The 23673-nt window shown below is 39.9% G+C and overlaps 1 protein-coding gene across 1 annotated transcript in view; it reads right to left on the bottom strand.

Annotated features, from left to right (window-relative positions):
* Positions 1-7203: 7203 nt before the first annotated feature.
* Positions 7204-23673, bottom strand: part of mlphb (melanophilin b) — a 32882-nt gene continuing 16412 nt past the window's right edge. Inside the window, exons 5-15 of the mRNA XM_071542817.1 lie at positions 22831-22883; positions 19248-19434; positions 18522-18763; positions 15729-15812; positions 15499-15509; positions 14190-14472; positions 11837-11986; positions 11659-11730; positions 10952-11000; positions 9918-10012; positions 7204-7828 (exon numbers count right to left, since the gene is read on the bottom strand). Coding sequence (XP_071398918.1) covers positions 7802-7828; positions 9918-10012; positions 10952-11000; positions 11659-11730; positions 11837-11986; positions 14190-14472; positions 15499-15509; positions 15729-15812; positions 18522-18763; positions 19248-19434; positions 22831-22883 — 1253 coding nt within the window. The 3' untranslated portion in view covers positions 7204-7801. The remainder of the gene's footprint in view (positions 7829-9917; positions 10013-10951; positions 11001-11658; positions 11731-11836; positions 11987-14189; positions 14473-15498; positions 15510-15728; positions 15813-18521; positions 18764-19247; positions 19435-22830; positions 22884-23673) is intronic.

The following is a 23673-nucleotide window of genomic DNA, read 5'->3' as shown; positions in this document are numbered from 1 at the left end:
AATAGGCACGGTTAATTTCTGTGCTTTTTTTCACTGGAAACTGATCGCCGCTGACTAATTTGTGGTTTAGGCTGATAGGGCGGCTGTCTTTTTACTCAAAAAACTTTTCATAGGGCAGCTGAGTGACAAAACAAATCCTGTGAAGTCCTTCTATCTATCTATCTATCTATCTATCTATCTATCTCCCCGATCCACATCTCTAAAGTTGAGAAAGGAGCCTCCTGGAACAAATACATATCAAACCCAGTCAAAAACAACTCCACTTGTTGCCTATCCAGTGCTAGTGGGATTGAGTTTCCTCAGTGGATTTAGGGAGAGCTCCAGCAGGCTGTAAACCTCCAGGGGTCTTTGTCCATGCCAGATGTTGAACTGATACCAATTACCTTCAGCCTTGTCTCCTGCCTTGCTGCCACTAGCCTGCGATCAAACTCAGCAGAGCTTCACCGCAAGCAGCGATGAGTGTGGCTGTTCAAATTCCTTCACTTACACAACAGAGTTCCTGTCAAAGATAGAAAAAATGTGATGAAAAATTGTGACAATCTAAATTTTGGATGTATTTCCAGTATATGAGACTATAATAAGGTGCATTCTGCAAATTGGTCTTTTAGTTATACAGACATTACTTAGAGGCAGAGCTGCTCTGGAAGCAGGCACAGTCTCATTGGTTGAGTTAAACCTCAGTGGGCGGAGCCAAAAACTACAGTTTTCAAATCACAAGTTAGCAAGTTAAATTACATGATTCAGAAGTACACTGTGTACACTGATTATAAACTAAATTTAATTGTGTCCAAAGTTTGTGTTTAAGATCCCCACATAGTCATAAAATATTATATTGAAATGCAGGTAATGTGATTAATGTGATCCAATTTTTCTGAGGGAAATGGTCGATAAAGTAACAAGTTATTACATTATGGGCAAAAATGCTATTAGGTTACAAGTTTAAGATTTTATTATTTTATTGGTTTTGTATTATGTTACGGGCTTTATCACATTTGATTTTATTACATTATAGGCAGTTATTGCATTAAGGTCAATTATTATGTTTTGGGGCTTTTACACGCCCACTGAGGTTTCAGATTATTTCTACCTCCAGAGTAAATCTGCCTCTAATAAACCTGTCTAACTAAAACCCCAGTCTGCATGCATTCTACTGTAAATATTTCTTATAGCAAGAAGTGTTGTTGTGGCATGCATGTGTGTATGTGTATGTCTGTGAATATGAAGCGTTTTATTCCAACCATTTTAAACATGTGACACCTAATCATCAAGACATAATAATTGAACTAACTAGTTAGTGTAAGTAAAACTAACTGAATGTCATTGAAATTACTAGTAGTCTGAACCCTTTACTTACAAAATAGAAGGTAGTTATCAACTGTGTTTTAAAAAAAATTGAGCAATGAACATTAGGTAACAATATTTTCCTAAAAGGTTATACAAGATTTTGCAATGAAACCTTCGTATTTGCAACATGTGTTGGAAAAGAAACTGCTGTGCTTATTTCTGACTTGATTTTGGCATTGAAATGGATGCACCATGGAGGAAAACGACAACCATAAATCACACAAATAAACATCTTCAACCTAAAGACCCTCTGCTCACATCATGTATCGTATGCCGTGCCAGTCTCTCTCTAAATGTTTGCACTCGGCCCCCTCGAAGTGACTTGTCTCCCCTGCGGTCCAGTCACTTTCTATCTGCATGCCTCTATATCTTCCTATTGTTTATTCTATCATATTCTCTTGTGTCTTCTCAATACACACAAGCGCTTTTTCTCTGCTGGACGCTTCCAAGTTTGTACTCTTTTTTTTACTGCTCACTGATTTAAAACACTGCTGAGACCTTGGCTGATGAATTGCAAATAAAAAGGGGCTTTAGACTGCTGATTGAAACCAAGCTTCTGTTGGGCCAGAGGGACTGCTGGTCCTCATTTGGTTAAGAAGCTTCACAGAATCAAGGAAACACTTCATGCTGTTTAGATGAAATGCCATAAAAAAACAGGCTTGGTTGTAATTAGGAGTAAATAAATCTTATGAATATAAAAGATAGTGAAGCCACCCCCAGGTCCACCGCTTCAGTTTTTGCAGATGTTGAGTGATCTTACTCAATCTTTTATTTACTCTAATCTTTTATTCATTTGAAACAAAATGGCTGAACTGAAGTCTATTAGTCTAAACTACTTAAACTCTACAGTGATGAAACTCTAAAGCTTCAAATGAAAAGTCCTTTTTGCTGCATACAGGCTACAGTATGTAGTGATGTAACTTGAGTTTCAGTGTTCGGTGTACAAACTGATTGGAAGGTAAAAAACCCCCCAAAAAAACATTTGCTTAAAACTAAATGTTACTGTATTAAAAAAAAAACAATGGCCATTCAAAAGGACAAAGCAGTAACACACATAACATTGCAATATTAGACTTTAATTTTGAATGTAGATGTATTTAATTAGTATATACAGTAGGGCTGGCCTCAACTTAATAAATTATAAGTCGACTAAGTCATAGGATTTTTCTGATTACTCATCCATATAATCTACATATTTCTGACCCCTTTAAAATACACGCAATCTTTACATGTAACATTTTATCAAAGAAAAGCAACACACAAGACATACCTAAAAATTTGACAATATCATAAAAAAAATAAATGAATAACTCATACAATGTTAGAAAACATTCCTAACTGATCAAAATAAATCTGAATAAAGTAAAAAAAAAAAAAAAAAAAAAAGTATTAACAAAACAAATGTTAAAGTTGGTGAAAAGAAAAAGGGAACAAAATGAACTGTCACAGCATCATCATTATGTGACCCGGTCTTCACTGTCAGCTTGTTACGAACACAGCAGGGACCCAAACACAGGACACGGTGGTGTTGGTAAGGAAAACAGTTTTATTGTAAAGGAGGATCCGGATGAGGGGCTGATGGCAGGGAACGGGAATCCGGTGGCAGCAAGGGGGAGTGATGGTGAGGAGGAGCGGGGCTTGGCGTGAGCGTGGGATGAGGGGAAGCGTGGCGGGCAGGCAGGGAGACAAGCAGGAAGACAGGCAGGCGGGTGATGGTCCTGGGACACAAGAGAGACTGGTTAGACACAGGAAACACAAATAAACAAAGTCCCTGGGAGTTTAAACTAGATTTGGCCTTGAAGCGTAACTACCACTGTGGTTGAAACAACAATCTGGCGAAGAATGGTTGAAGAGCCGGGGTAGATATACTGCAGGTAGATGAGCTGATGAGAGGCAGGTGAGCAGACTGGGAGAGGTGATGAGTCGATTGCAGACAGGTGTGCAGGATGAGCAGAGCTGGGAGCCAGGAGAACGAGGAAGGGAGACCACGCCCACGCCAATACACACACAAACAAAACATAGACAGAGAGAGAGAGACAGACAGGGGAGCACTGGGAACACAGGGAAGGGAAAACTCAAGGAAACACTAGGGAATCTTCTGGGGGTATGGCCACGGCTGTAACGCAGCTGTTGGACTGCAGACTCTGGGTGTGATGAAGGCCGGATGCCCATTCCTCCTCGTTACTTTTCGACCAAACCGCCCCACCGGTCGGATCCCTCTGCCTGTGTACCAGGAGGCATTGATGTCTGGATCTGAACGACACAGATGATGAAGAATGAAGAGGAAACATGAAGAAACATGAAGGAAAAGAAAGAAAACTCAATGCAATGCAATAACAGTACAGAACAGATTTTTATAATGTATGAGTTTCTTATGGAGTAGCTGAATTGTACCAACCATGGCTGCAGCTTTAGTCATGACCAAAAAATAATTTAAGACATTTAGCGGGCTCTTATTTAGAGTAATTTGCAACAGTAGAATTAGCTTAAATTCCTGTATCACCAAGATTACAAGCAATAATGACTGCAAGGGTCACAACAACAGTGTTCAGGAGTAGAAAATTTGTATATCAACAATAATAAAGATTAGCTAAGTAGAAATAACAGCTGAACAAAAAAAATCTGTTTTTAAAAAATAAGAAAATCAGGATTGGGATAAAATGGGTTACCAGTTTGGGATCTATTACTTCTGATGTCCATGGCGCCTCCTCTGTGTGGTTTACATAGGACTCGACTCAGCAGTAGCAGCAGGGCACAGAGCACTGAACACGCCCTCATTACAGCTCCAACTGAAGACTACCTGGAACCAGAACAAAAAGAGGATGTATCATGTTTGATACATGTAATGAATCTCATAAACAACATCTAAACATAACATAGTGTCAAATATCAAATGCAGTTAGTACAGTACTGTACCACCAGAGTTGACAAATACAATGGGAAAAACAATTGCTGGATTGATCTTTATTCTCTCTGATCCAAAAAAGTCAGAAGGAAATTTCATTTTGAATTCAAAAAGTTGAATGTCGTCAAGTTAGTTCCACAGCAAATATTAATGCAAATATTAATAACAACAGCAAATTACTGTGACTTACAGAGTTTTCTAAATGTTATGCATGTCAAGTCTCACTGATACTACAGTAAAGGTAATAACAAGTAACCAGACCTGGTGCATAGGGTCATACATGAAGTGCCACTAAATTTAATTTGTTTGAAAGTCAATTTAGTATACTTTTCTGTGATTAGCTGACGCTGTGCTGAAAACAAAGACTATGAATAATTTGCAAATACTATTTGAAAATTGCATCGAAGAGACTTAAACTGTGCTTAGTAGCAAATTACTTTTTACTACTAGGCACAACTTTTTCAATCTGTCATTCCAAAAAAGGACAATTGCAATTTTTTTTTTTGCACTTTAGCACTTTTTTTCAGCACTTCTGCAACTTACACCACTAAAATCACCACAGAGATATTGAAGAAATGCATAGACTTACCCTGAGGAACAATATCTGTAGGATGCCGGAGTCGCAGCCTCAGGAACCAAACTTTGTTACTGAAGCTGCAGGAGCTAAACAGGTGCAGGACTGACGATTTGGACCACAGCTGATCGCTTTATCCCTCTTAGTGTGAATGGACAGCCTCTTATAAGTCCTATGGGAAATGCTAATGAGACTAATAGACTGTAAGGTGGACGGAGCCTCTGGGTGTTGGTTGGAGGTGCAGGGGAGTCACTCAATACATCAGTCATTTCCTCCATCTCTTTATATTCCAGCAGGAGGGGCACCGATGTGTTGATATACTGATGTCACCGTCTCTCTCTCTCTCTCTCTCACACACACACACACACACACACACACACACACACACACACACACACACACACATTTTGAAGGATCTTCTTCTACATTGACACCATTGTAGTCATATCTATTCTGAGACTGCAGGCCATGTCACTCATGCAGGATTTCATTACAAAACGCAAAGCCTGCATCCCAGGTACATCTATGTGACTAAGCCTCCCTTATATCTTCTGTACAATGAGGGTTATGGGGCTTATGGGGCTACCCACTGTGTGTGTGAGCTGACATGAGTTGGAAAATGATGCCGTGTAATGAAGAATATATAACTTTAAAGTGGCAATCTGTGAGATTCTCATTTTACCAGACACGGGGCGTTTAGAACAGCAAATTAACTCGATATAGGTTGGATCACTTTTGTGTTCTACAGTGATAGAAAGAAGCAAAATAGAGGTTATTAATATGAAAATGGTGCAGATATTTTATTCTTTGTCCATGTTGAAGTACCCTCTCTGCACTGTACATTTCATGAATTGTCTGGCGGAAATAGCCTGGGAAGCAACCCCCCCCCCCCCCTTTGTGGGGGAACTGTAGATGAAAAGGCTGTTGTGGCGTTACATTTACTGCATTAGTGGCTAAATGGTAAAAAAAAAAAAAAAGATAAAACAACCATATCTGTTTAGTTTGTAAACAATTTAATGAAAATAATGAGACAAAGGTGTTACTTGGTATTGCATAATTAGAATTAGACTAATAGACTAATCAGACAATAATTAGAATGACATTATGGTTGAAGAGGCTTGAAGCAATCTGTCCACTGGTGATTAAGGAAATACTTAACGAAGACCTCTGTGCTGCCGGTGGAGTGGGTGTTTTCTCTCAGTAACATATCTCACATGGTTGATTAAAATTGCAGGTTGTACAAACAATAAAACAGAAAACAGAACATTTAATAAATATATTAATCAAAACATTCATGCAAATCATTAAATCACATTCAAGCTAAAATGTAGATGATTTGTATATCATCATATAAAGCATAATATACACTCACCGAGCACTTTATTAGGAACACCTGTACACCTGCTTATTCATGCAATTATCCATTCAGCCAATCATGTGGCAGCAGTGCAATGCATAAGATCATACAGATACAGGTCAGCAGCTTCAGTTCATGTTCAAATCAAGCATCAGAATGGGGAAAAAATGTGATCTCAGTGACTTTGACCGTGGCGTGGTTGTTGGTGCCAGATGGGCTGGTTTGAGTATTTCTGAAATTGCTGATCTCCTGGGATTTTCTGGGACAACAGTCTCTAGAGTTTACACAGAATGGTGCGAAAAACAAAAAACCTGATACCTACCCAGTATTAGTAAGGTGTTCCTAATAAAGTGCTCGGCGAGTGTACATCATAATTTTGCCTCATGAAATCTCAGATAATCACTGTTAGAATCAATTGAATACAACGGCGATAAAAAGATAAATAGTTCCTGCCTCTGTTTCTGTTTGCATTCTTGTGTTATTACAAAAACGTTATTGATTTCACTATTTTTTGCTTGTTGGTCTAATGTTTCAGTTGGGGTCTTCAAAATCCTACATGGCTGCATCTTGATGGAAAACAAAGTAAAACATGTCAAACTCTAGATTTTGGACAGAAACGTTATCAGCTTGGAGAATGATCCATAAATCCCAATTTCAGGAACATTTCCATTTTCAATTTGCTAGTATGCCACTATATCCATGCTAAGGTGCAATTTGTTATTACAAAACTATTGATTATATTCAAAAAGGTAAAGTAAAAAGATATATTTCTTTACAGATCCTATTGGCATAAATATATAGAAAAGCATAATATACACTATAATAGAAATACCTTTTTAATATTATGTCATAAATATAAGCATGATAATATCTGTATTCTCTATTGCTGTTCTTCATTCTAGTGCGTATACTTTAAAGTAACCAGTTACTTTAAAGGCTTGCTGCTATCATGTCATTAAAATTTTACAATCATATCAACTTTCTTCTATTTTACAGAACCAATCCCTAATTAAGAAATTAATTAAGTTAAAACATGGCAAACTGTTTCAAACTTGGACAGTTTCTGTTTTTGTTTCTGTTCAGTTTCTGACTCAATATAACAGCTAAAGAAACCTAGCAGGTGCAGATTTGAAGCTGAAAAAGTTGTGTTTTCACTTGTACTGTCTGTTAACATTGGAACAAGCAAGTCTCTATTTCATATTGCCATGGTAAAAGCTTATTTTCTATCTTCAAAGCGTTCACACATCTTACTGTGCGCATCTACCCACATCTAAGATTTAAAGAAAAAGGATTGTATCTGAAAATCATATCGGTACCTTAATCTGTAGCTCACGCAGAGATATAGTATGCCTGACTGAGTAAAATAACATGATAACATCAAAAAGACAATTGCCTTGACATATATTAAACCACTCCCAAACAGGTTGATGGGTGCTGAAAATCTCAGACTAAATTGGAAACTCTTTAACTGGGATCAGACCATGTCAGGAAAGCGGTTATTACGTAAATGCACAGCAAGTGGGCTCTACTGCTCCAGCAGGCGATATATAAATTAAAATAAATTCACAAATTCTTGACACAAAGAGAAGGCAAGATCTTCACATAATGCTCAGCCTCCTCCTCATGGGCCCTGTGCCATTACTGGTTTCTGCAGAGAGAGAGAGAGAGAGAGAGGGAGAGAGGAGACAGACAGACAGACAGAAACAGACAGTGATTGGCTGTTTGACTAATTGAGTGATCAGTTAATTCATGCATTGATTGGATTAATGAAATCACGGGAATGACAGATTGATAGCAATTGAAACACATGATTGAAAACAGGAACAGGTCTATGATTGTTGATGATTATGCAGCATTTGAAATTTGAGGCTATTATTAGTCAGGCTGAAGAAGAGAAATTCTTAAACGTAGAAAGTTCATGAGAAATCCATGAGACATTCAAGGGAAGTTAAAGGGAAAATCAACGTTAAATCAATACATTTCGGACAATTTTATGATCATTTTATTTGAAAACACTGTTGTGCGTTTAAGTGCAATGTAGGAATTTCTACGGAGGGTGAATAGATTATAGAATAGAAAATATCTATGATGAAAGAGAGATGAAAGAGTCTTGCATCTTGACTTTGATTCTCCCAACAGTTCCCATAGAACAGTGTTTCTTCATGGCTTGTGCCCAAACCAAGACTACTAGAGTGTTTTCACTAGGGACCGGGTCTGAGTCCCAGGACAAGACTAATTTTATCAAATTTGGCTCTCAGGCTGAAAACGTTTAAGAACTGCTGCAATAAAACAAAATTCATATTCGACATTGGCTCCAGTGTGCAGGTTGAAGGAATGCCATCACATTCATTAGTTTCCTCTTTAACAATGCCTCACTGTATGGTGCAGGTGAGAAGTATATTGCTTGGTTGTTTTCCAAAATCTGCCTCAACTTATAGTATTATAATCATAATGTTGGCAATCTAAAGATCGAGCCCTTTACCAATAACACCCTCCAGACAAATCTATGTGATGCAAGCACATGTGTTTTAAATCCTTAGAAATAGGAAACACATTGGGATATTTAAAATCACAGTAAACAACTATATATTTTCTTCCCTCTCATTATTCTCTTGCCTCATCCCTTTCATTCTTTATATGTTATCAATTCTCTTTGCAGCCTCCATGCATTCTGTCTTTTATTATTGTGGCACAAAAGAAAGAGAAGCCTACACGCACATACTGATATAGCCACAATGCTTCATCCACAAAAGAAAATGTTAGGACAGAACCTATGGACTGATTCAGTTCTTAGGTTCAAGGCAAGCCATTAGCCTCTTCCAGGTATGAAAAAAAGCCCTTTAGATTGTGAACTAGAGCAGAGAAAATGTAACATTAGCTTGAATAACTGGGTGATGTTGAGCATATCAGCTATGCAAGAAGCGCACAGCATATCAGTTTGAGCCACATTATAGATTCCCCAAAAAAAACAGTAAACAGTAAACATGTCATCCCCAATCTTCCATAGGCTAATCAGTGCAATTTTGAAAATACCAAAACAGAACAATGAAATGCATTATTCCTCTCAGTTTTGTAAATATCCAATCAGCAATGTCCAATATATTCTGCGAGACGCACAGACAATTACACAAATGTTGTAGCGCCCTCCTTAGGCCAATCAGTGTAACATGCCAGAATGGAGCAATGACGCACATTCTTCCCCGAAGTTTCATCAAAATCCAATCAGTGGCGTCCAAGATATTGTACGTGACAGATGGATGGACAAATGGGTTGATGGATGGACTGGGGATGATTCATAGTCCCCCCCCCCCCCCCCCCCCCCCCATTTCATTAGAAGAGTTAGAAACACCACCAAGTCTGACTGGACACCAACCACCAGATCATCCACCAGTAAAGGAAGTCCAAGCCCAGTCCTACTGGGAATTGAGTTCATTTCCAAAACTATACCCATTTTATTACCTGAAGTTCAACATTCAATATCCTTAAAATAGAGAGCATCCTATCAGTTAGAGTGTTACCACATTTCGACCAAGGACTTAAGTAAAACTAACATCATTTGTTTTCATTTTGTGCTATTATTACCTTTTTTTTTTATCAGAGTAGGCTGCCCTTTTTCCAAATAGTGGATATATCATTTTGGAAGTAAACTCTTCAGCCCAGCACCCAGCACCCAGCACCCAGCACCAAGCACCTAGCACCCAGCACCCAGCACCCAGAACCGCAGGAGGGGGTCGTACCGCACAGGTTGCCCCGGTCTTGGGCTTGGCCACTGGGTTCCTCTGAGTCAGGGAGCCCCTGTACAGGGAGTTCCTCACAAACCTGTCCACCTGGCCTGGAAACATACAACAGCTACATTGCACATCCACTTTCTAGCCATTTGAGCCATTTGATTGCAATTCCTTGTGGAATTTTGGGTCACACTTTATTTGGATAGTCCAATGTTGATGCAGAATGCAGAATTCTTTATTGTCTTAAACATTAAAAAAACAGTTTCGACAGCATGTTATCTTCGTCAGGGTATAAAGAAAGATGTCTCTGTCGATAATCACTGGAACACAGGTGCTAGTACCATGTACTTGGTCTACCATCTTGCTTTATACCCTGATGAAGACAGTGTTGCTGTCAAAATGTTAGACCTCATTAATATTGGTGCGTTTTAATTAATCTCCAAGATGATACTCAATTTCCCATCAAGTGACTATAACGCGTCACTAAAATGTCTTCTGAGTTTCAAGTGATACTCATAATTGTGTGAAAAGTAGTCTATAGATATTCAATGTCTGGGCGTGAGTTAATGTTCAGGCTGGGGTTAATGTTAGAAATAGGTTTACGTTTAAAAAAGGGGTTAGGTTAAAGTCTGGGTTGGGGTTAGGCTAAGGTCAAAGTTGGGGTCACATAGTCTGTAGAGATGCACCAAATAGACAAGTGACACTTTGTTGAACATCAGCTTTTTGTCACCTGATAGTTAGTTGCGTATCAACATTGGACTGTCCATATCCTGTTTGGTGGCAGTGGTAGCTTATTAAATTAGATAGTGACAATAAGGTTGCTGGGAAAGTCTGAGTGGGGAATTCTGTTTGTAAAGCATTTAGTCATCACTTCTGCTCCAAAGTGGTATCCTGCAGGGGAAATTAAACCCGTAATGCAATCGTTCCTTTGACTAATCCCACAGACTAGATCCTCATGTTCCTTGAGGTTAACAAGGTTAAACTGTTTGAGTCAGTCAGGCGCCCTGGGGACACAGCTCAGGGGCAGCAGTGTCTTTTCTTACTTGTGGGAAAGTTGTGGGAGAGTCTCCTTGATGGGATCGGGATCGCAGACTAGAAGACAAGTGGGAGAAAAACAGAGAGGCAAAACATAAAATATGATGATGTGTCAGTGACGTATTATGGACTATCTGCAAATTTGGCAGATTGAAGTTTCAGTTATACAAACATTTCTTGGAGGCAGAGCTGCTCTGGAGGCAAAAATAATCTTATTGGATGATTTACACCTCTATGGGTGGAGCCAAAGAACAATGAGCTGATGATCAAATCCAAGAACGCCAAATCAAGTCGTTCACTCAACCAATGAGATTATTTCTGCCTCCAGAGCAGCTCCACTTATATAACTAAAACTACAAACTGCACGTGTTCGATTGTATTTGAAAGCTTTCTTTTTTTTATATTATATAACATGTATACAGGACTAAACTGGTTAAATGCATTGGACTTTAACAGGCGTATGCACAGAATGAACAGCTGCACACATCTGTTGCCCTGCCCAAAATGCATGTGTTGAAGTTTTGGGTATTCCATGAGATCATCATATAGTAACACCAGCTATTTAATAAGCATCTTTTTTTTTTTTTATGCTGCATTAATGGAGATTTATATTGATGTTTGTAGTGAAATCACTATTCATCTCTAGCCTTGTAAACTGGCTCTTGTCTAGATGATTGACAATAAAAATGTAATTTGAATTGAATTGTGATGTTACCTTCCTCCTGCTTTTATCCACTGACATGCCAGCAGCGCTCAGGGCAGCAATCCTGTTCTCTATGTAGGAGACCTTGAGAGAGGAAGGGAAGGATCAGGATGGATCTGCACACTTTTGTCTCTTCAAAACACATCTACAATCCTAACTTAGCCTAACCCAGCTGCTGGTTATTTCTTACCTCACTCTGGGCGTTTTGGACATTGGCAGCTGCCTGAGCGACTTTGTCTTCCAGCTCGAACAGTAAGGCTGTTGAGCCTCTGAAGCTTGAATTGGATCCTTCCTCAAGGGGGTGACACTTCCTCTCCAGGCTTTCTGCTGAACAGCTTTCCTATCAGAGAAATGTAAGTGTAAGTGAATTCTACATTCAGATCCAAATGTGATCAAAGACACTTGATTGAACACAAGTAACTGATACCTATACATTGAGTGAATGGGTCACATGGCCCGCAGAGAGACTCTCAAGCGGGAGACCGGAGTTCGATTCCCGGCAGAGACGCTTCCACAAAATTCAACGTCGTGGGGCTGTTAGACTCTTAGTCTTGTAAACTATCATACTATACACCTACCGACAGTTTATGACAATAAAATACAAAACAAATCTCATTACTTTTAATTCCTGGAAAACAAAAAAATCTTTAGTTGTGACTTCATTGTGTACCAGGAGGCAACATAAAAATTCCAACCAATAAAACATCATAGATTTTTGAACAATCCCACCCATCAAATAAAACTGCCTTTCTCTCCCTAACTGATCTCCCATTGGTTTACAGTTTTGAATGATCCCTTCCTGTGTTTTGTCCCATGTTTAATATCGTGTTTCAACAGGAAATACATCACATTGAGGAAGCAAGATCGCGGTTTCATTGTGACTTTACTGCTTTCAAGGACAGCCATATAGGCCTCCAACAAGTATGATATCATACCTTTAGGTTCCTCGTGAATTAAATGAAAATGAAGAATAAATAGAGCCAACATCTATTTCACCAACTTCATCCTGCTGATAACAAAACACATCATGAAGTCCATAATATTTATTATTTGAACAGCTAGTGTCACTAGCTGACAAGTTGTCATTCATCGCTTACTATAGCCAATGAACCAGAAAAGACCATTGAGTTTGAGGATAGGCAGAACAGAAACCAGGGCATGCTGGGAGATAAATGGGTCCATTAGACCTTCGCCCCCTTGAGTCACTGTGAAAACCCAATAGTCAGGCTGCCAAGTAACGTCAGCATCACAGTTTTGGTCCTTATAAGGTTATAAATACGGGATGCTGTAGGTGTAATATCACACCATATACCACACATACAACATGTTTTCCTGCTTCTACAAACCAATGCTGCGTGATATTTTGTGTGAAATCCTTTCACATTTGTGAAAAAGGTGCATCCTGTTTACTGACTATAAAGTGAACGAAAGACACAGAATCCAATTTTTCACCAGCGCACTCTGGCTTTGTTGGTTTAAAACGAAGGGAATGCCTGTGAAAACAGCTCAGTCAACTGAGCAGCGCAGCTAACAAGGAAGTATTTTTCTAGTCCATTCTCTGTTTCAGAAAATCTGGAGGAGATGGTTGCTAAGGAAATATAAACGATAAGCCTCAGTGACTTGATTTATGACTATGTGCTTGAGCTGGATTCCAGCAGAAGAAGTGGTATGGAAAGCCTTTCATGAGCCAGAGCACTTTTTTTTTTTTTTTCTCAACAATACAGAATGTGCAGCAAGGCAGATGTGCAGTATAGATGTTTCTGAGAAACTTGCTGGCATGTTAGCAAATACATTCAAGTGTCAGTCCAACAATGCATGCTTGTGCGTTGAACTGGTCCAATCAGAATATACCATCATCAGAGTATAGGACACAATTTTCCTGTGTTCTTGTTTTCAGTAGGCCTATAATAGATTCTGCTCATCCAATTGATAGACTATACTTCAATGCTGTATCTTTCCTAATCTTTCTCCACAATGCAATAAATGTAAGTCTACTGAAGGTACAATACTACATAGTTTTGTTCTCTGTCTTAAGCTGGAGACATATTGGGAGGACATTTTCAGAATATTTTCTAGAATAGTAGACACTACACTACAGACAGATCCCATGCTGATTATACTCTGTATATCTGAAGCAGTGGGCAAACTGACTGCACCACAACAACAGTTCATTGACTATGGTCTTATAATGACAAAGTATACCCTGCTTCAGCTTTGAAAAAAAAGGTTTGGTCCTCCATCTCCTTTTTGGAAGGGGTTACAGACCAGCAGTAGTCATAACTCTTTATGTGGTAGCTCTTAAAAGGAAGGACAAGGCTGGGTGGCAGGGGAGGGCAAGGGTTTATTGAGATTTCCCACTCCCCCTTTTTTTCTTTGTCATTTAATATCTTTATGTTAAGTGGGCTGTCTGTCTGTAAGTTTGTTTTGTTAAACATGTTTATACACTTAAACAGATCTGAAGCGAACAAAATGTAACGTGAAGTTGTGATTATCATTTGAGCTTCAATAAAAACATAAAAAGAGATGGACACATAGACCTCTACCTTCTCAGATCCGGTTTGCGTATGCTGCTTCTCGACGGGCGAGGAGACCAGGACGCCTGTTCTGGACGTGGGTCTGGACGGAGGTTTGGTCATGCTGCCCTCCCACTCTGCGCTCCTCCATCCTGGGGTCTCTCGGGGGGAGATCGGCCCGTTGGGTTCATCCTCATCAGAAGTCAGGTCGTGGTCGCTGATGTTGCCCGTCATCTCATCCAGCTTCTGTCTCAGTTGCTGCTCCTCCAGGTCCACGTCCTCCCACTGGGGGAGAGGAGAGGTGCTGGCTGGAGTCTGAGGAACAGAGAGGACATGATGTGGCCGAAAGAAATCAATCAACCAATCATGCTTTATTTACAAGGCACATTTCGTTCAAGCAAATGCAATGCAATGCGCTTCATATTAAAATGAATAAAATCTAAATAAAATACAGTTAAGAATACATAAAAATAAAGACAATAACAATTTAAAACACAGATAAAATAAAAAAACAGATAAATATATATATAGTGCAAACAATAAAATAAAGTACGAGAAACTTAAAATAAGAAAATAAGAAAATAAGAGAAGTCAAATAACAGTTCTAAACAGTTATGTCTTACACTTGCATTTAAAAATGTCTACAGCAACTATAGCACTAGTCTATGAAAACGCATACTGAGCCACTTTGCACGCACAAAACGATTTGAGTGAGCACCTGGTGAGAGATGGACTAATGAAGAGGCACTGGAGTCTGAAAAGACTTTGTGTAGAATAAAGGAAGAACAATTATATGCACAGCGTGAGTGAAAGCGCGACAACTCTCTTGTTACTACTCAGACAGACATTCAGACAGACATGTATTGCGTGTAGACTATGCATGTACTGTGCTCGGAGGAACATGTGCTGTGCGCAAATTGCTTTAAGTTTTGGTTTGCCACAACAGAGAGGCAATGCATGAGTGTATCAGATATTGCCCTCATTTGAAGCCCAATAGCCACTAATTACCAGTCTAGCTTAGAGTCCTGTGTTCGTTTATGATTTGCTGTTTTTGTGGGCTGGCTCATTCTCTCCTGATACTATTTCAGAGCTCACATCTCAATTAAAAACAGACTCCAAACCCACATGAGACATCACTGTTGATGAGAGCTGGGTGAGCATGAGTAACTGAGCGCCCCGCTTCATTAATCAAATGCTTGAACAATGATCTGCTTTTGGAATGAAATTAGAGAGATGATAAAACATCTTATTGTTTGGATCAAAGATTTCTCAAAAAAAAAAAAAAAAAAACACAGTCCCCATTTTTCTTTACCGGCTGCATAGCTGATGTCTAAAGAATGATGTTTTGCCCTGTTGCCCCACTGGAAGTTGGGGCTTAGCTGCCTTGCTCAAGAGTGATCCCACTGTAGCTGTTGAGAGCGATGTGTCATTCCCCTCAAGACCTCTCCAGCTGTTGGGCAGACTCAAGCCAGTAACCTTCTGGTCACAAGCCTGCTTCTCCGACAGCTGGTCCGGGGGACGATGATGGATTCAGCAGGCGACCGTTGTGTGATATTATAAGGATTTTACCTGGTCAGCTGGTGAGGTGACCTTCTGCTCCAAGCGGCTTAACAGGGTCTCAATGGCTGACATGCGTTTGTTCAATTCAGTGATCTGGAGAAAGAAGGGGAAAGAGAGGGAGAGACAACAGTCAAATAATGAAGATAAAAAAATTATAGAAAAAAGAGAGATAATGGTAGAATAGTACAATAATAGTATAAAATTAGCAGCATAGAAAATAGTAATTATATCATTTTAAGGAGCAGAGATTGGAGCACCCAGAGCAAAATACAGTTACACAAGATCTATAGTTTATAGTTTATATGATACTATTGAAATCAACCTCTTGGTAGCAGCGTCTGATTTTTGGCCTCGGTCAACTTCACTCACGTTGAGCTAATCAAAAGACTAATTGGTACAGAGATTTTTCTTTCAAATAGATATAGTCTTCCATTTATTTCCCACTTGATGAACTTCATGCTGCACTTTCAAATGTCCTCATCAGGGTCTTGATGCTCGGAGCTCAGAGCCAAATCACGTCATCCCCAAATTCAATTTCGCAATACTTGAGAGGTTCCACTGCAGAATAATCATAACAGCTGTCCAGTTCCAGTGAGAAATTAAAATGTTGACAGATAACAAGAAAAGAGTCAAATCTACTTATTGGAAGAATTCTACTTTACATTATACAGTTTTTCTTAATGCACATTTGGAATAAATGCTGCTCATTCAGTGTCGCAATGTCTGGCAATACCCACTATAATACAGCAGCATTTTTTCTCATCTTGACACCTTGTTTCCACAGACATAATCCAACTGAACACATCACTTGGCTTTCAAGCTCGCTGGCTCAACAGTTTTCAAAATGGTCAGTGATGCAACACAAAGCAACACTCCACATGCAGGATGTTAAAAACTATCTTCTGAGAAAGCTTGGCCATAGCAGCCGACGAGAAATGCACAGGCATAACGTCACGGCTCTTTTTGATGTCTGGACTGTCTGTCCACCATGTTTTCCTCAGTATCCTGTTTCGTGTCTCCTTGGTGTTGCCCAGCTGTGAGACAAATTTGGCATGACACAAGATAAGCAAGGTGGAAGTCAGCACAGGGCCAGCTGGAAGCGATAACAACAACCCTTTGATATCATGACAGTCTTCCATCACAGATCTTAATCACTTCCTTTGTTTTCACCTGGATTATCTTTCTATATCTATCTATCTTAGAGGGTCTAAATTGTACTGGATTGATTAAACTAGAGATTGCCAAAAACTGTGGAAATCAAGTCAAACACACCTGAACTCAGGTACATTCTAGACATTGTACATCATTGTAAGAGATTTATGAAGAGATTACAGCTAAACTAAAGGGGCTGATGATGAGACACATATAGACTATTGATTTCTGATCGCAGTAGGCTAAGCACTTAAAGTCGGCCAAGCTAATGGTAAACACAGAGTGTTTTTTCTCCTGCTTTCATAAACAGGATCTAACGGTAACAGTTGTTGTGATCCTTTCCAGGGACTGAGTTGTATGGTAACACATAAATAGACACTGATGTAATCTATGTATGTTCCCTCTGATCTAGCAGCTGTCTCCCCAATGTGTCAAACTGATGGGCTCACTCAGAGCACCCTGTGTGTGTGTGTGTGTGTGTGTGTGCATGTGCATGTAAGAGTTCTAACATGCACTGTTAGAAAGTCCTTGAATAACAAAAGGGCCAATCACTAGCTGAATCCAAACCAATAGGAATGTAGCGATATCACCACCATATGCATTGTGGATCTGAAATGTATTGTGATTTTATTACAGATAGTACAAATGAGATTATACATCAGTGTTAGAGTTTCATGCCAAATTTGTCGTCACCCATGTGACTCAGTCAACTGGGGACAATATGAAGTTTATAATTTCGCTGTGGTGACAGTAGAGTTTATTTTCATAAAAACAAACCTTACCCTTTATCTGATATAGGCCTAACCCTAGAACATTGCAGTGGGCTAAGGTGTAAGAAAAGTTGTGAGTTTGAATCTGGCTTTCAACTTTCGATTTCTTTCTTCCTTTCATTCTCTAATGCACTATCTATGCACTATAAAATTCTTAAAAATCAAATACATAGCCCCTCCATTGATTCCTTCAAGTCCAGGCTCAAAACACACTTTTATTCTTTAGTGTTTGGATCCTCCTGATGTAGTTTGATATGTGCCTGATTTGTCGATCTGTACCCATGCGCTGTGTGTGTTGATGCTTATGTTGGTGTTTTTGTTTTTAGTCTTTTTATTGTGATTTTACTGCCTGCTCTGGTTTGTACAGCACTTTGGTCAACGTGAGTTGTTTTTAAATGTGCTTTAGAAATAAATCTGACTTAATATTGTGACACTAATACTGAATAGTACCCCAAGCTTAGCATATTTCATGTTCCAGTTTGTCCCCTACCACTCAATATGTCTGCTGGGGCAAAACCCCCTCGAGCTGCTGGCAGGCCACCTAAAAGCACTTAATTTTGATTGCTTTCCTTGGTTTTAGTGTCTCTTGGTCTAAATGCTTTTTCAGAGGCCTTAAAGTCCTGCCAAGGAAAATCCTGAATGCTCTAAACTTTTACAAACCATGATTAAAAACAATATGAGACACATGCATGGCGGTGGGCATGAATTGAATTAAGAGGTTAAAGCACATTTTGAGCATTGTGAACAATGAACGTCACATGTCTAATTCCTATGTATATCCTAATTCCATATGTGTGCTTGTGCTAGTAAGTGTGTGTGCATGTGTTCATATGTACACAAAAACATGCATAATTTATGTGATATGTATGTATATCAGGACCTGTGGAGGTGGGGCCCCTGAGTTCAGGCTCTCCTGGGAGGTGTGGCTGCAGGGCCGCTGGTGAGACTGATAGAGTGGGTAGCGCTGACACTCGTCTTCCTCCTCCTCCGAGTCATAAGGGCCAGACAGGTAGCTGCTGCAGCGGTGGGGCGCCCCGACACTGCCGCTGCCACACGACGAGTGGCTGAGCCGGGACAGGGAGCGAGGCGGCATGGTCCGGCTGTCTGGGTACGCAATGTCTTCTGGAAAGAGATTAGGGTCAGTGATAAATGAATAATATGAACACTTGTCTTTCAGAATGATGTCTGTTCTATGAATCCAGTGGGGACAGTTACATTACTTGACAAACATTTTACAGGTTAAAATAATCAAGAAAAAGAGAGAAACCTCAAAAGAACTGTTGCGGTGTGGTTAGGTCCATTCAGTAATGCTATAAGTAAAAGTGAACAGTCGAGGTAGATTTGTTTCCAGATTTAGATTATGTGACACAGTAGGCTAAACTGTCTTTTCTTTAGCCCTTGTAGCTTGGGAAGAGTCAGCTGAGTTATCCTGAACAAACAGTTGGTTTTTGGCTTTGTTAACTAGCCATGCAGCAGGCTAATTTAGCAAAGCAAATGGTGTACATGCATGTATGTGTATGACACTGTTTTTATCTGTATGTATAATAATTGTGCCGATTGGTGGAACCATTCAGGTGACCAGAGATGTGTGTCTCCTTTTCTTTACCGTGTCGCGGAGCCATGCCCAGGCTCATCCTCCGGTTGAAGTGGAGTCCGACTTCAGTATTGAGATCTGGCTCCTGATCTTTCTGGTTTCTCTCCTCCAAAATCTGATGGAAAACGGAGGCCATGTCTGCCTCAGCGATCATCGAATCCCTCATGCCTCCCTCCATGATGTCATGGGAGTGTGAGGTCTGGGAGAGAGGAATTAGGAATTAGGAATAGCATCGTCATCTTTCCCTGATAGCCATGCATTACACAGGAATTGTATTGATCTTGTGCTATTTTGGGCTAGCACCGATGTAGAGACTTGGATGTGAGAGGAAAGGGAGGTGGGTAAATTTTGGGCTACATTCATCTGCAAGCAGGGTAGGAAACTAAATTTTGGTTCACTGGCCACAATGGTTGGTAAATCTCAGAATTTACATGCCACTTTAATTTTTTCCCAGCTAACTAGATTAAAAGACAGTAAAAGAGAACCTCCAAATAATGGCTGGTTATGCACTTATGTGGCTACAAGAGCAGACAAGCTTACCAGCCACAGTCAAAGTTGTGGCTGATATTCTTCACCCTGCATGCAAATTAAAGAACTATTTTGCTCTTGGATTCATAATATGATTAGACAAAGATGAGGAAGTACTGAGGGCTGCAATAGAATCAGTAGTGTTGGGCACTCTGTGGTTCATCGGCCAAGCTCAATATCAACTTCATGAATATCTAAATCTTCCATACTGTGAACGTAATTAAAATTGACATAACTGCTTTATATTATAAGTAATTTTGAATTCACAATGTATCTGTCATGTCTACAATTGCTCAATTGTGAACCGTTAGATTAGTTAATTGAGACAATTAAACATAAAAAGCCAAACAGGATCAAATAACTACATTTTTAAGATTACAACTGAGGTGATTAACACATTAATTTGCTCTTTTACTGGCATTAGGTTTCTATTAATCTGTGTTGATTTGGGCCACTACTGCAACATCGCCGCCGCTCCATTGAACTTGTCTTCAAAGGCACACCTTGTTCCCCTTGTTTTTCGCAGTGCCTTCTAATAGCAGTGGGGATTCGAGTATCAATTCCCCACATGATCCCTCAGTAATAAAGCCATTGTCTTGACTTGATCTCATGCCAGTCCTGTAGTGTGTCTCTTCCATACATTTGGCAAAACGTTATCTTGTCAGCACTTTCTGTTTATCGGATGATGAGATGACATCAAGTATACAACATAAAAGAGATTTGATCATCAGAATGGGGATTCCCGATGACAATGTATGTTGTGTGTCTGTGTACACCAGCATTCACATTTGCATGTACACCATGCGTATGTGCTGTAGCCATAAAGGAGGATGAATAATTACAGTGTTAAACAGTGCTACATTGTTCCTGTGCCAAATATTGTCTGGTTTGGCAAAGGAGTAAGAGAGAAGCTAAAGCAGAAACAGAGGGCGCCTTTGGCTGAAGGCGTGCAGATTAGGATTAGTTTGTTTTTGGACAGGTTTGTTGCAATGTCGTCCGGCTTGTACCTGATAGGACTGTCTTCTTGAGTCAACGGAGTAGTCACGGTCCAGATCGAAATCGAAGGGACGGACAGTAAGCAGCCTTTTGGTCTTTTTCATCTTTGGAGAGCAGAAAGGGAAACACCATCACCAACAGAGAGGAGGGGAAGTGGTGGGGGAAAGAGGAGAAGAAAAGAAAAGGGAAGAGAGGAGAGTTGACCCGAAGACAAGAGTAAAGGAGGGAAAGGAAAGGAAAGGACAGGAAAGGAAAGGAGGACAGCGACATATACAGCTCTCTTCTCTGAAACAGCCTTAAAGAAACCCTAGCCATTGCAAAAGGCTTTTTACAAGCTTCAAAGAAATCTGAATTGTACAGATTCTCTTCCGTTAAGGTTGTCATCGAATATGATTGTTATCAGTTGGAAGGGAAATTAACCATTGACTGTCACTCTATAGGGTGACGAAAGAGGTTATCAACACTTAAGAGAGCATAACAAAGACATCAGAGACTACTGTGTGGGTCTAAAACAACAATGAAATATTCGGGTCAGTCACTGCTTTTGGAGAACTTTAACTGTATTAGTTGCAGCAGGGTGGCCTTGTATTAAAGACACTGTCCTACAACTGGAAGACCCAAGTTCAAATCCAGTGTCAGCAGAGCATCCGCCCTACTAAAGTGTCCTTGAGCAAGACACTGAAGAAGCAAGACACTATTCTGGAGATCTGAACTTCACTGGAAGGGGCAAGCGAAGAGAGAATTTCCCTATGGGGATCAATAAATTATTACATTAATATCATTACACTTATGTTTTATGATTGTGGCCTCAAAGAGCACTACTCTATATGGAACACTAGAGGGCACTCTGTCTAAGTGAGAATACAACCAGTGATGCAGGAAGCACCACTCTGCCTTCTGGTCATCCTTCTTTGTGCAACATCCATCAAAATTCCAGTCATAAGAGACAAATGAAACCTTAATCGATAGTCACATTGCAAGCAAAGGGAAAGACCTTAGGGACCCAGCAGAGTCCAAAAGTCCCTTAAAACATTTTCCCCCTCAACAGCCGCTGCAGTGATTGAAAATAAACAAAGCTAAGGTTTTACACTGCACAGAGACTGTGGTATAAACAATAGTAGTCTTGGTTTTATGACAAATTCCAGTGGACTCACTGCCCCTTTTAAAAGCTCAGGACTTTAACCAGAGGTTCTTTCAACTTTTCTCTCGGACTCTTTCATGTGTGTGATTATGTGTGACAGCCTGGTATTTACCCACGATGCATCGTGGCCGGTGCCGGTTCCGCCATGCCTAACCTTATGCCTCAGCAGCTGTCACGGCATTCCAACTGCTCATGAGGGTTGGCCTAGACCAGACACCAGGCAGATAACTGGTGTAGAAACACCTCAGCTTTTCAACAAGGGGACGGACCTGTCAGTATGACAAATATCAGCGCTGACCGCTGTGAACCTTTGCAAACATCAGGGTCAGCTGGTGTCAGAAAGTGTGTGCATGCAGACAGTGAATTTAAGGTGAATGTAACTGTCTGTGTGCAGATTAGCTTTGTTTTCCCTCACCACAATGTTTTTTAATTAACAAACAAGAAACATGTTAGGAGTGAGCAACAGATCCACAGAACTGAAGCGGATCAGGTATTGTTTACGGGTTTCCACGTGTCAAGGTCACGGTCTCAACGTGGATTAGCAGTGAAAAGAGCCAGAGCTACTTAAGTTCAGCTGTCTGGGCACAAATTGATATCTGCTTCTTGTTTTATGATGCTTATAACTGGAATGCCTTCTGCTAGCCACAAAGTCACTAAAACTTAAGTACCTTCAAAATAGCTGCATGATGCCTATTTACTTTCATTTGCCTATTTACTTTCATTTGCCTATTTACTTTCATTTTCCAATCTAAGCAAACAAAGATTGCTTAGATTGGAGAGGGGGAAGTCATTGTGTTTCAGCTATTTGCTCATATCCATTTTGTGTTGGGAAGTGAATAAGAAAAAATGAACATGTGAAAGAACCACATGTAGCCTACTACTGTAATACAGTCAGTAGAGAAAATCAGTAGAAGAAAAGATTTGCCGTACCCCTTTGTAGAGTTGTGCATCTGTGGCATCCATGTTGTGCTCCTCATATCCATCTGCTAATGAAGGAGACAGACATGTTGGTTCATTTAAAGCTTGTAATAACTAACATATAATGAAATACCTTGTCACACATCGGAAAACGAATGCAGTCTACAAATAAAATCACGTCTGTGGTGTTTCTGTGTGTGGACGTGCATTTGTTCATGTTCTATGTGAGCAAAGTGAACTTTTTTTTTTTTTGTCGCATTATGCAAAGGAAATTCACCATCCAGCCTTAAGTGCTACATCTCTGCCAGAATTTTCTTCTTAAATCTTTCCAACCAACTAGATGATTCTCAACCCAAGGACCTTTGTAACGTGGCCTTTATAACAAGAGGCACACTGTATGTCTTGCAGCATATCAAATGTTTTACATTTCTATCTGGCAGAGTGAGCATGGCACAAGGAGGTAAGAGCAAAAACATAGTGTTTTTTCAGTCTCGCTTTTATGAGAGCGTTTATGAGTGAGCTGCTTTTCTACACAACAGTTTGTTCCAAAAGTTCCCTCTCTTATTGAATCAAGGAGACATGCAGGGTGGGAGAGAGGCGGAAGGAAAAAGAGAGACTGGCAACAATGGAAGAAGGGAGAAACAAGAGAAGGAGTTCAAGGATGAGTGAAAGTGATAAAGCTGAAAACTCAGGCATAGCAACAACAACAACAACAAAAACAGATCAGGTTCATGCACATCAAACAGTTGTGAACAGTTAGTATACTTGTATGAACATCCCTATGATTTCCAAGATAAATGATTTTTTATGCACTTTTGCCACATCACTCACAGAAACAATCATATCTACAGTACA

The sequence above is a fragment of the Centroberyx affinis genome, unplaced genomic scaffold (assembly GCF_046629955.1).
Source record: "Centroberyx affinis isolate AG114_WGS23_722 - 3 ecotype Tasmania unplaced genomic scaffold, CSIRO-AGI_Caff_v1 ptg004190l_1, whole genome shotgun sequence".
NCBI lineage: Eukaryota > Metazoa > Chordata > Actinopteri > Beryciformes > Berycidae > Centroberyx > Centroberyx affinis.
This window is presented reverse-complemented; position numbering and strand designations above follow the sequence as displayed.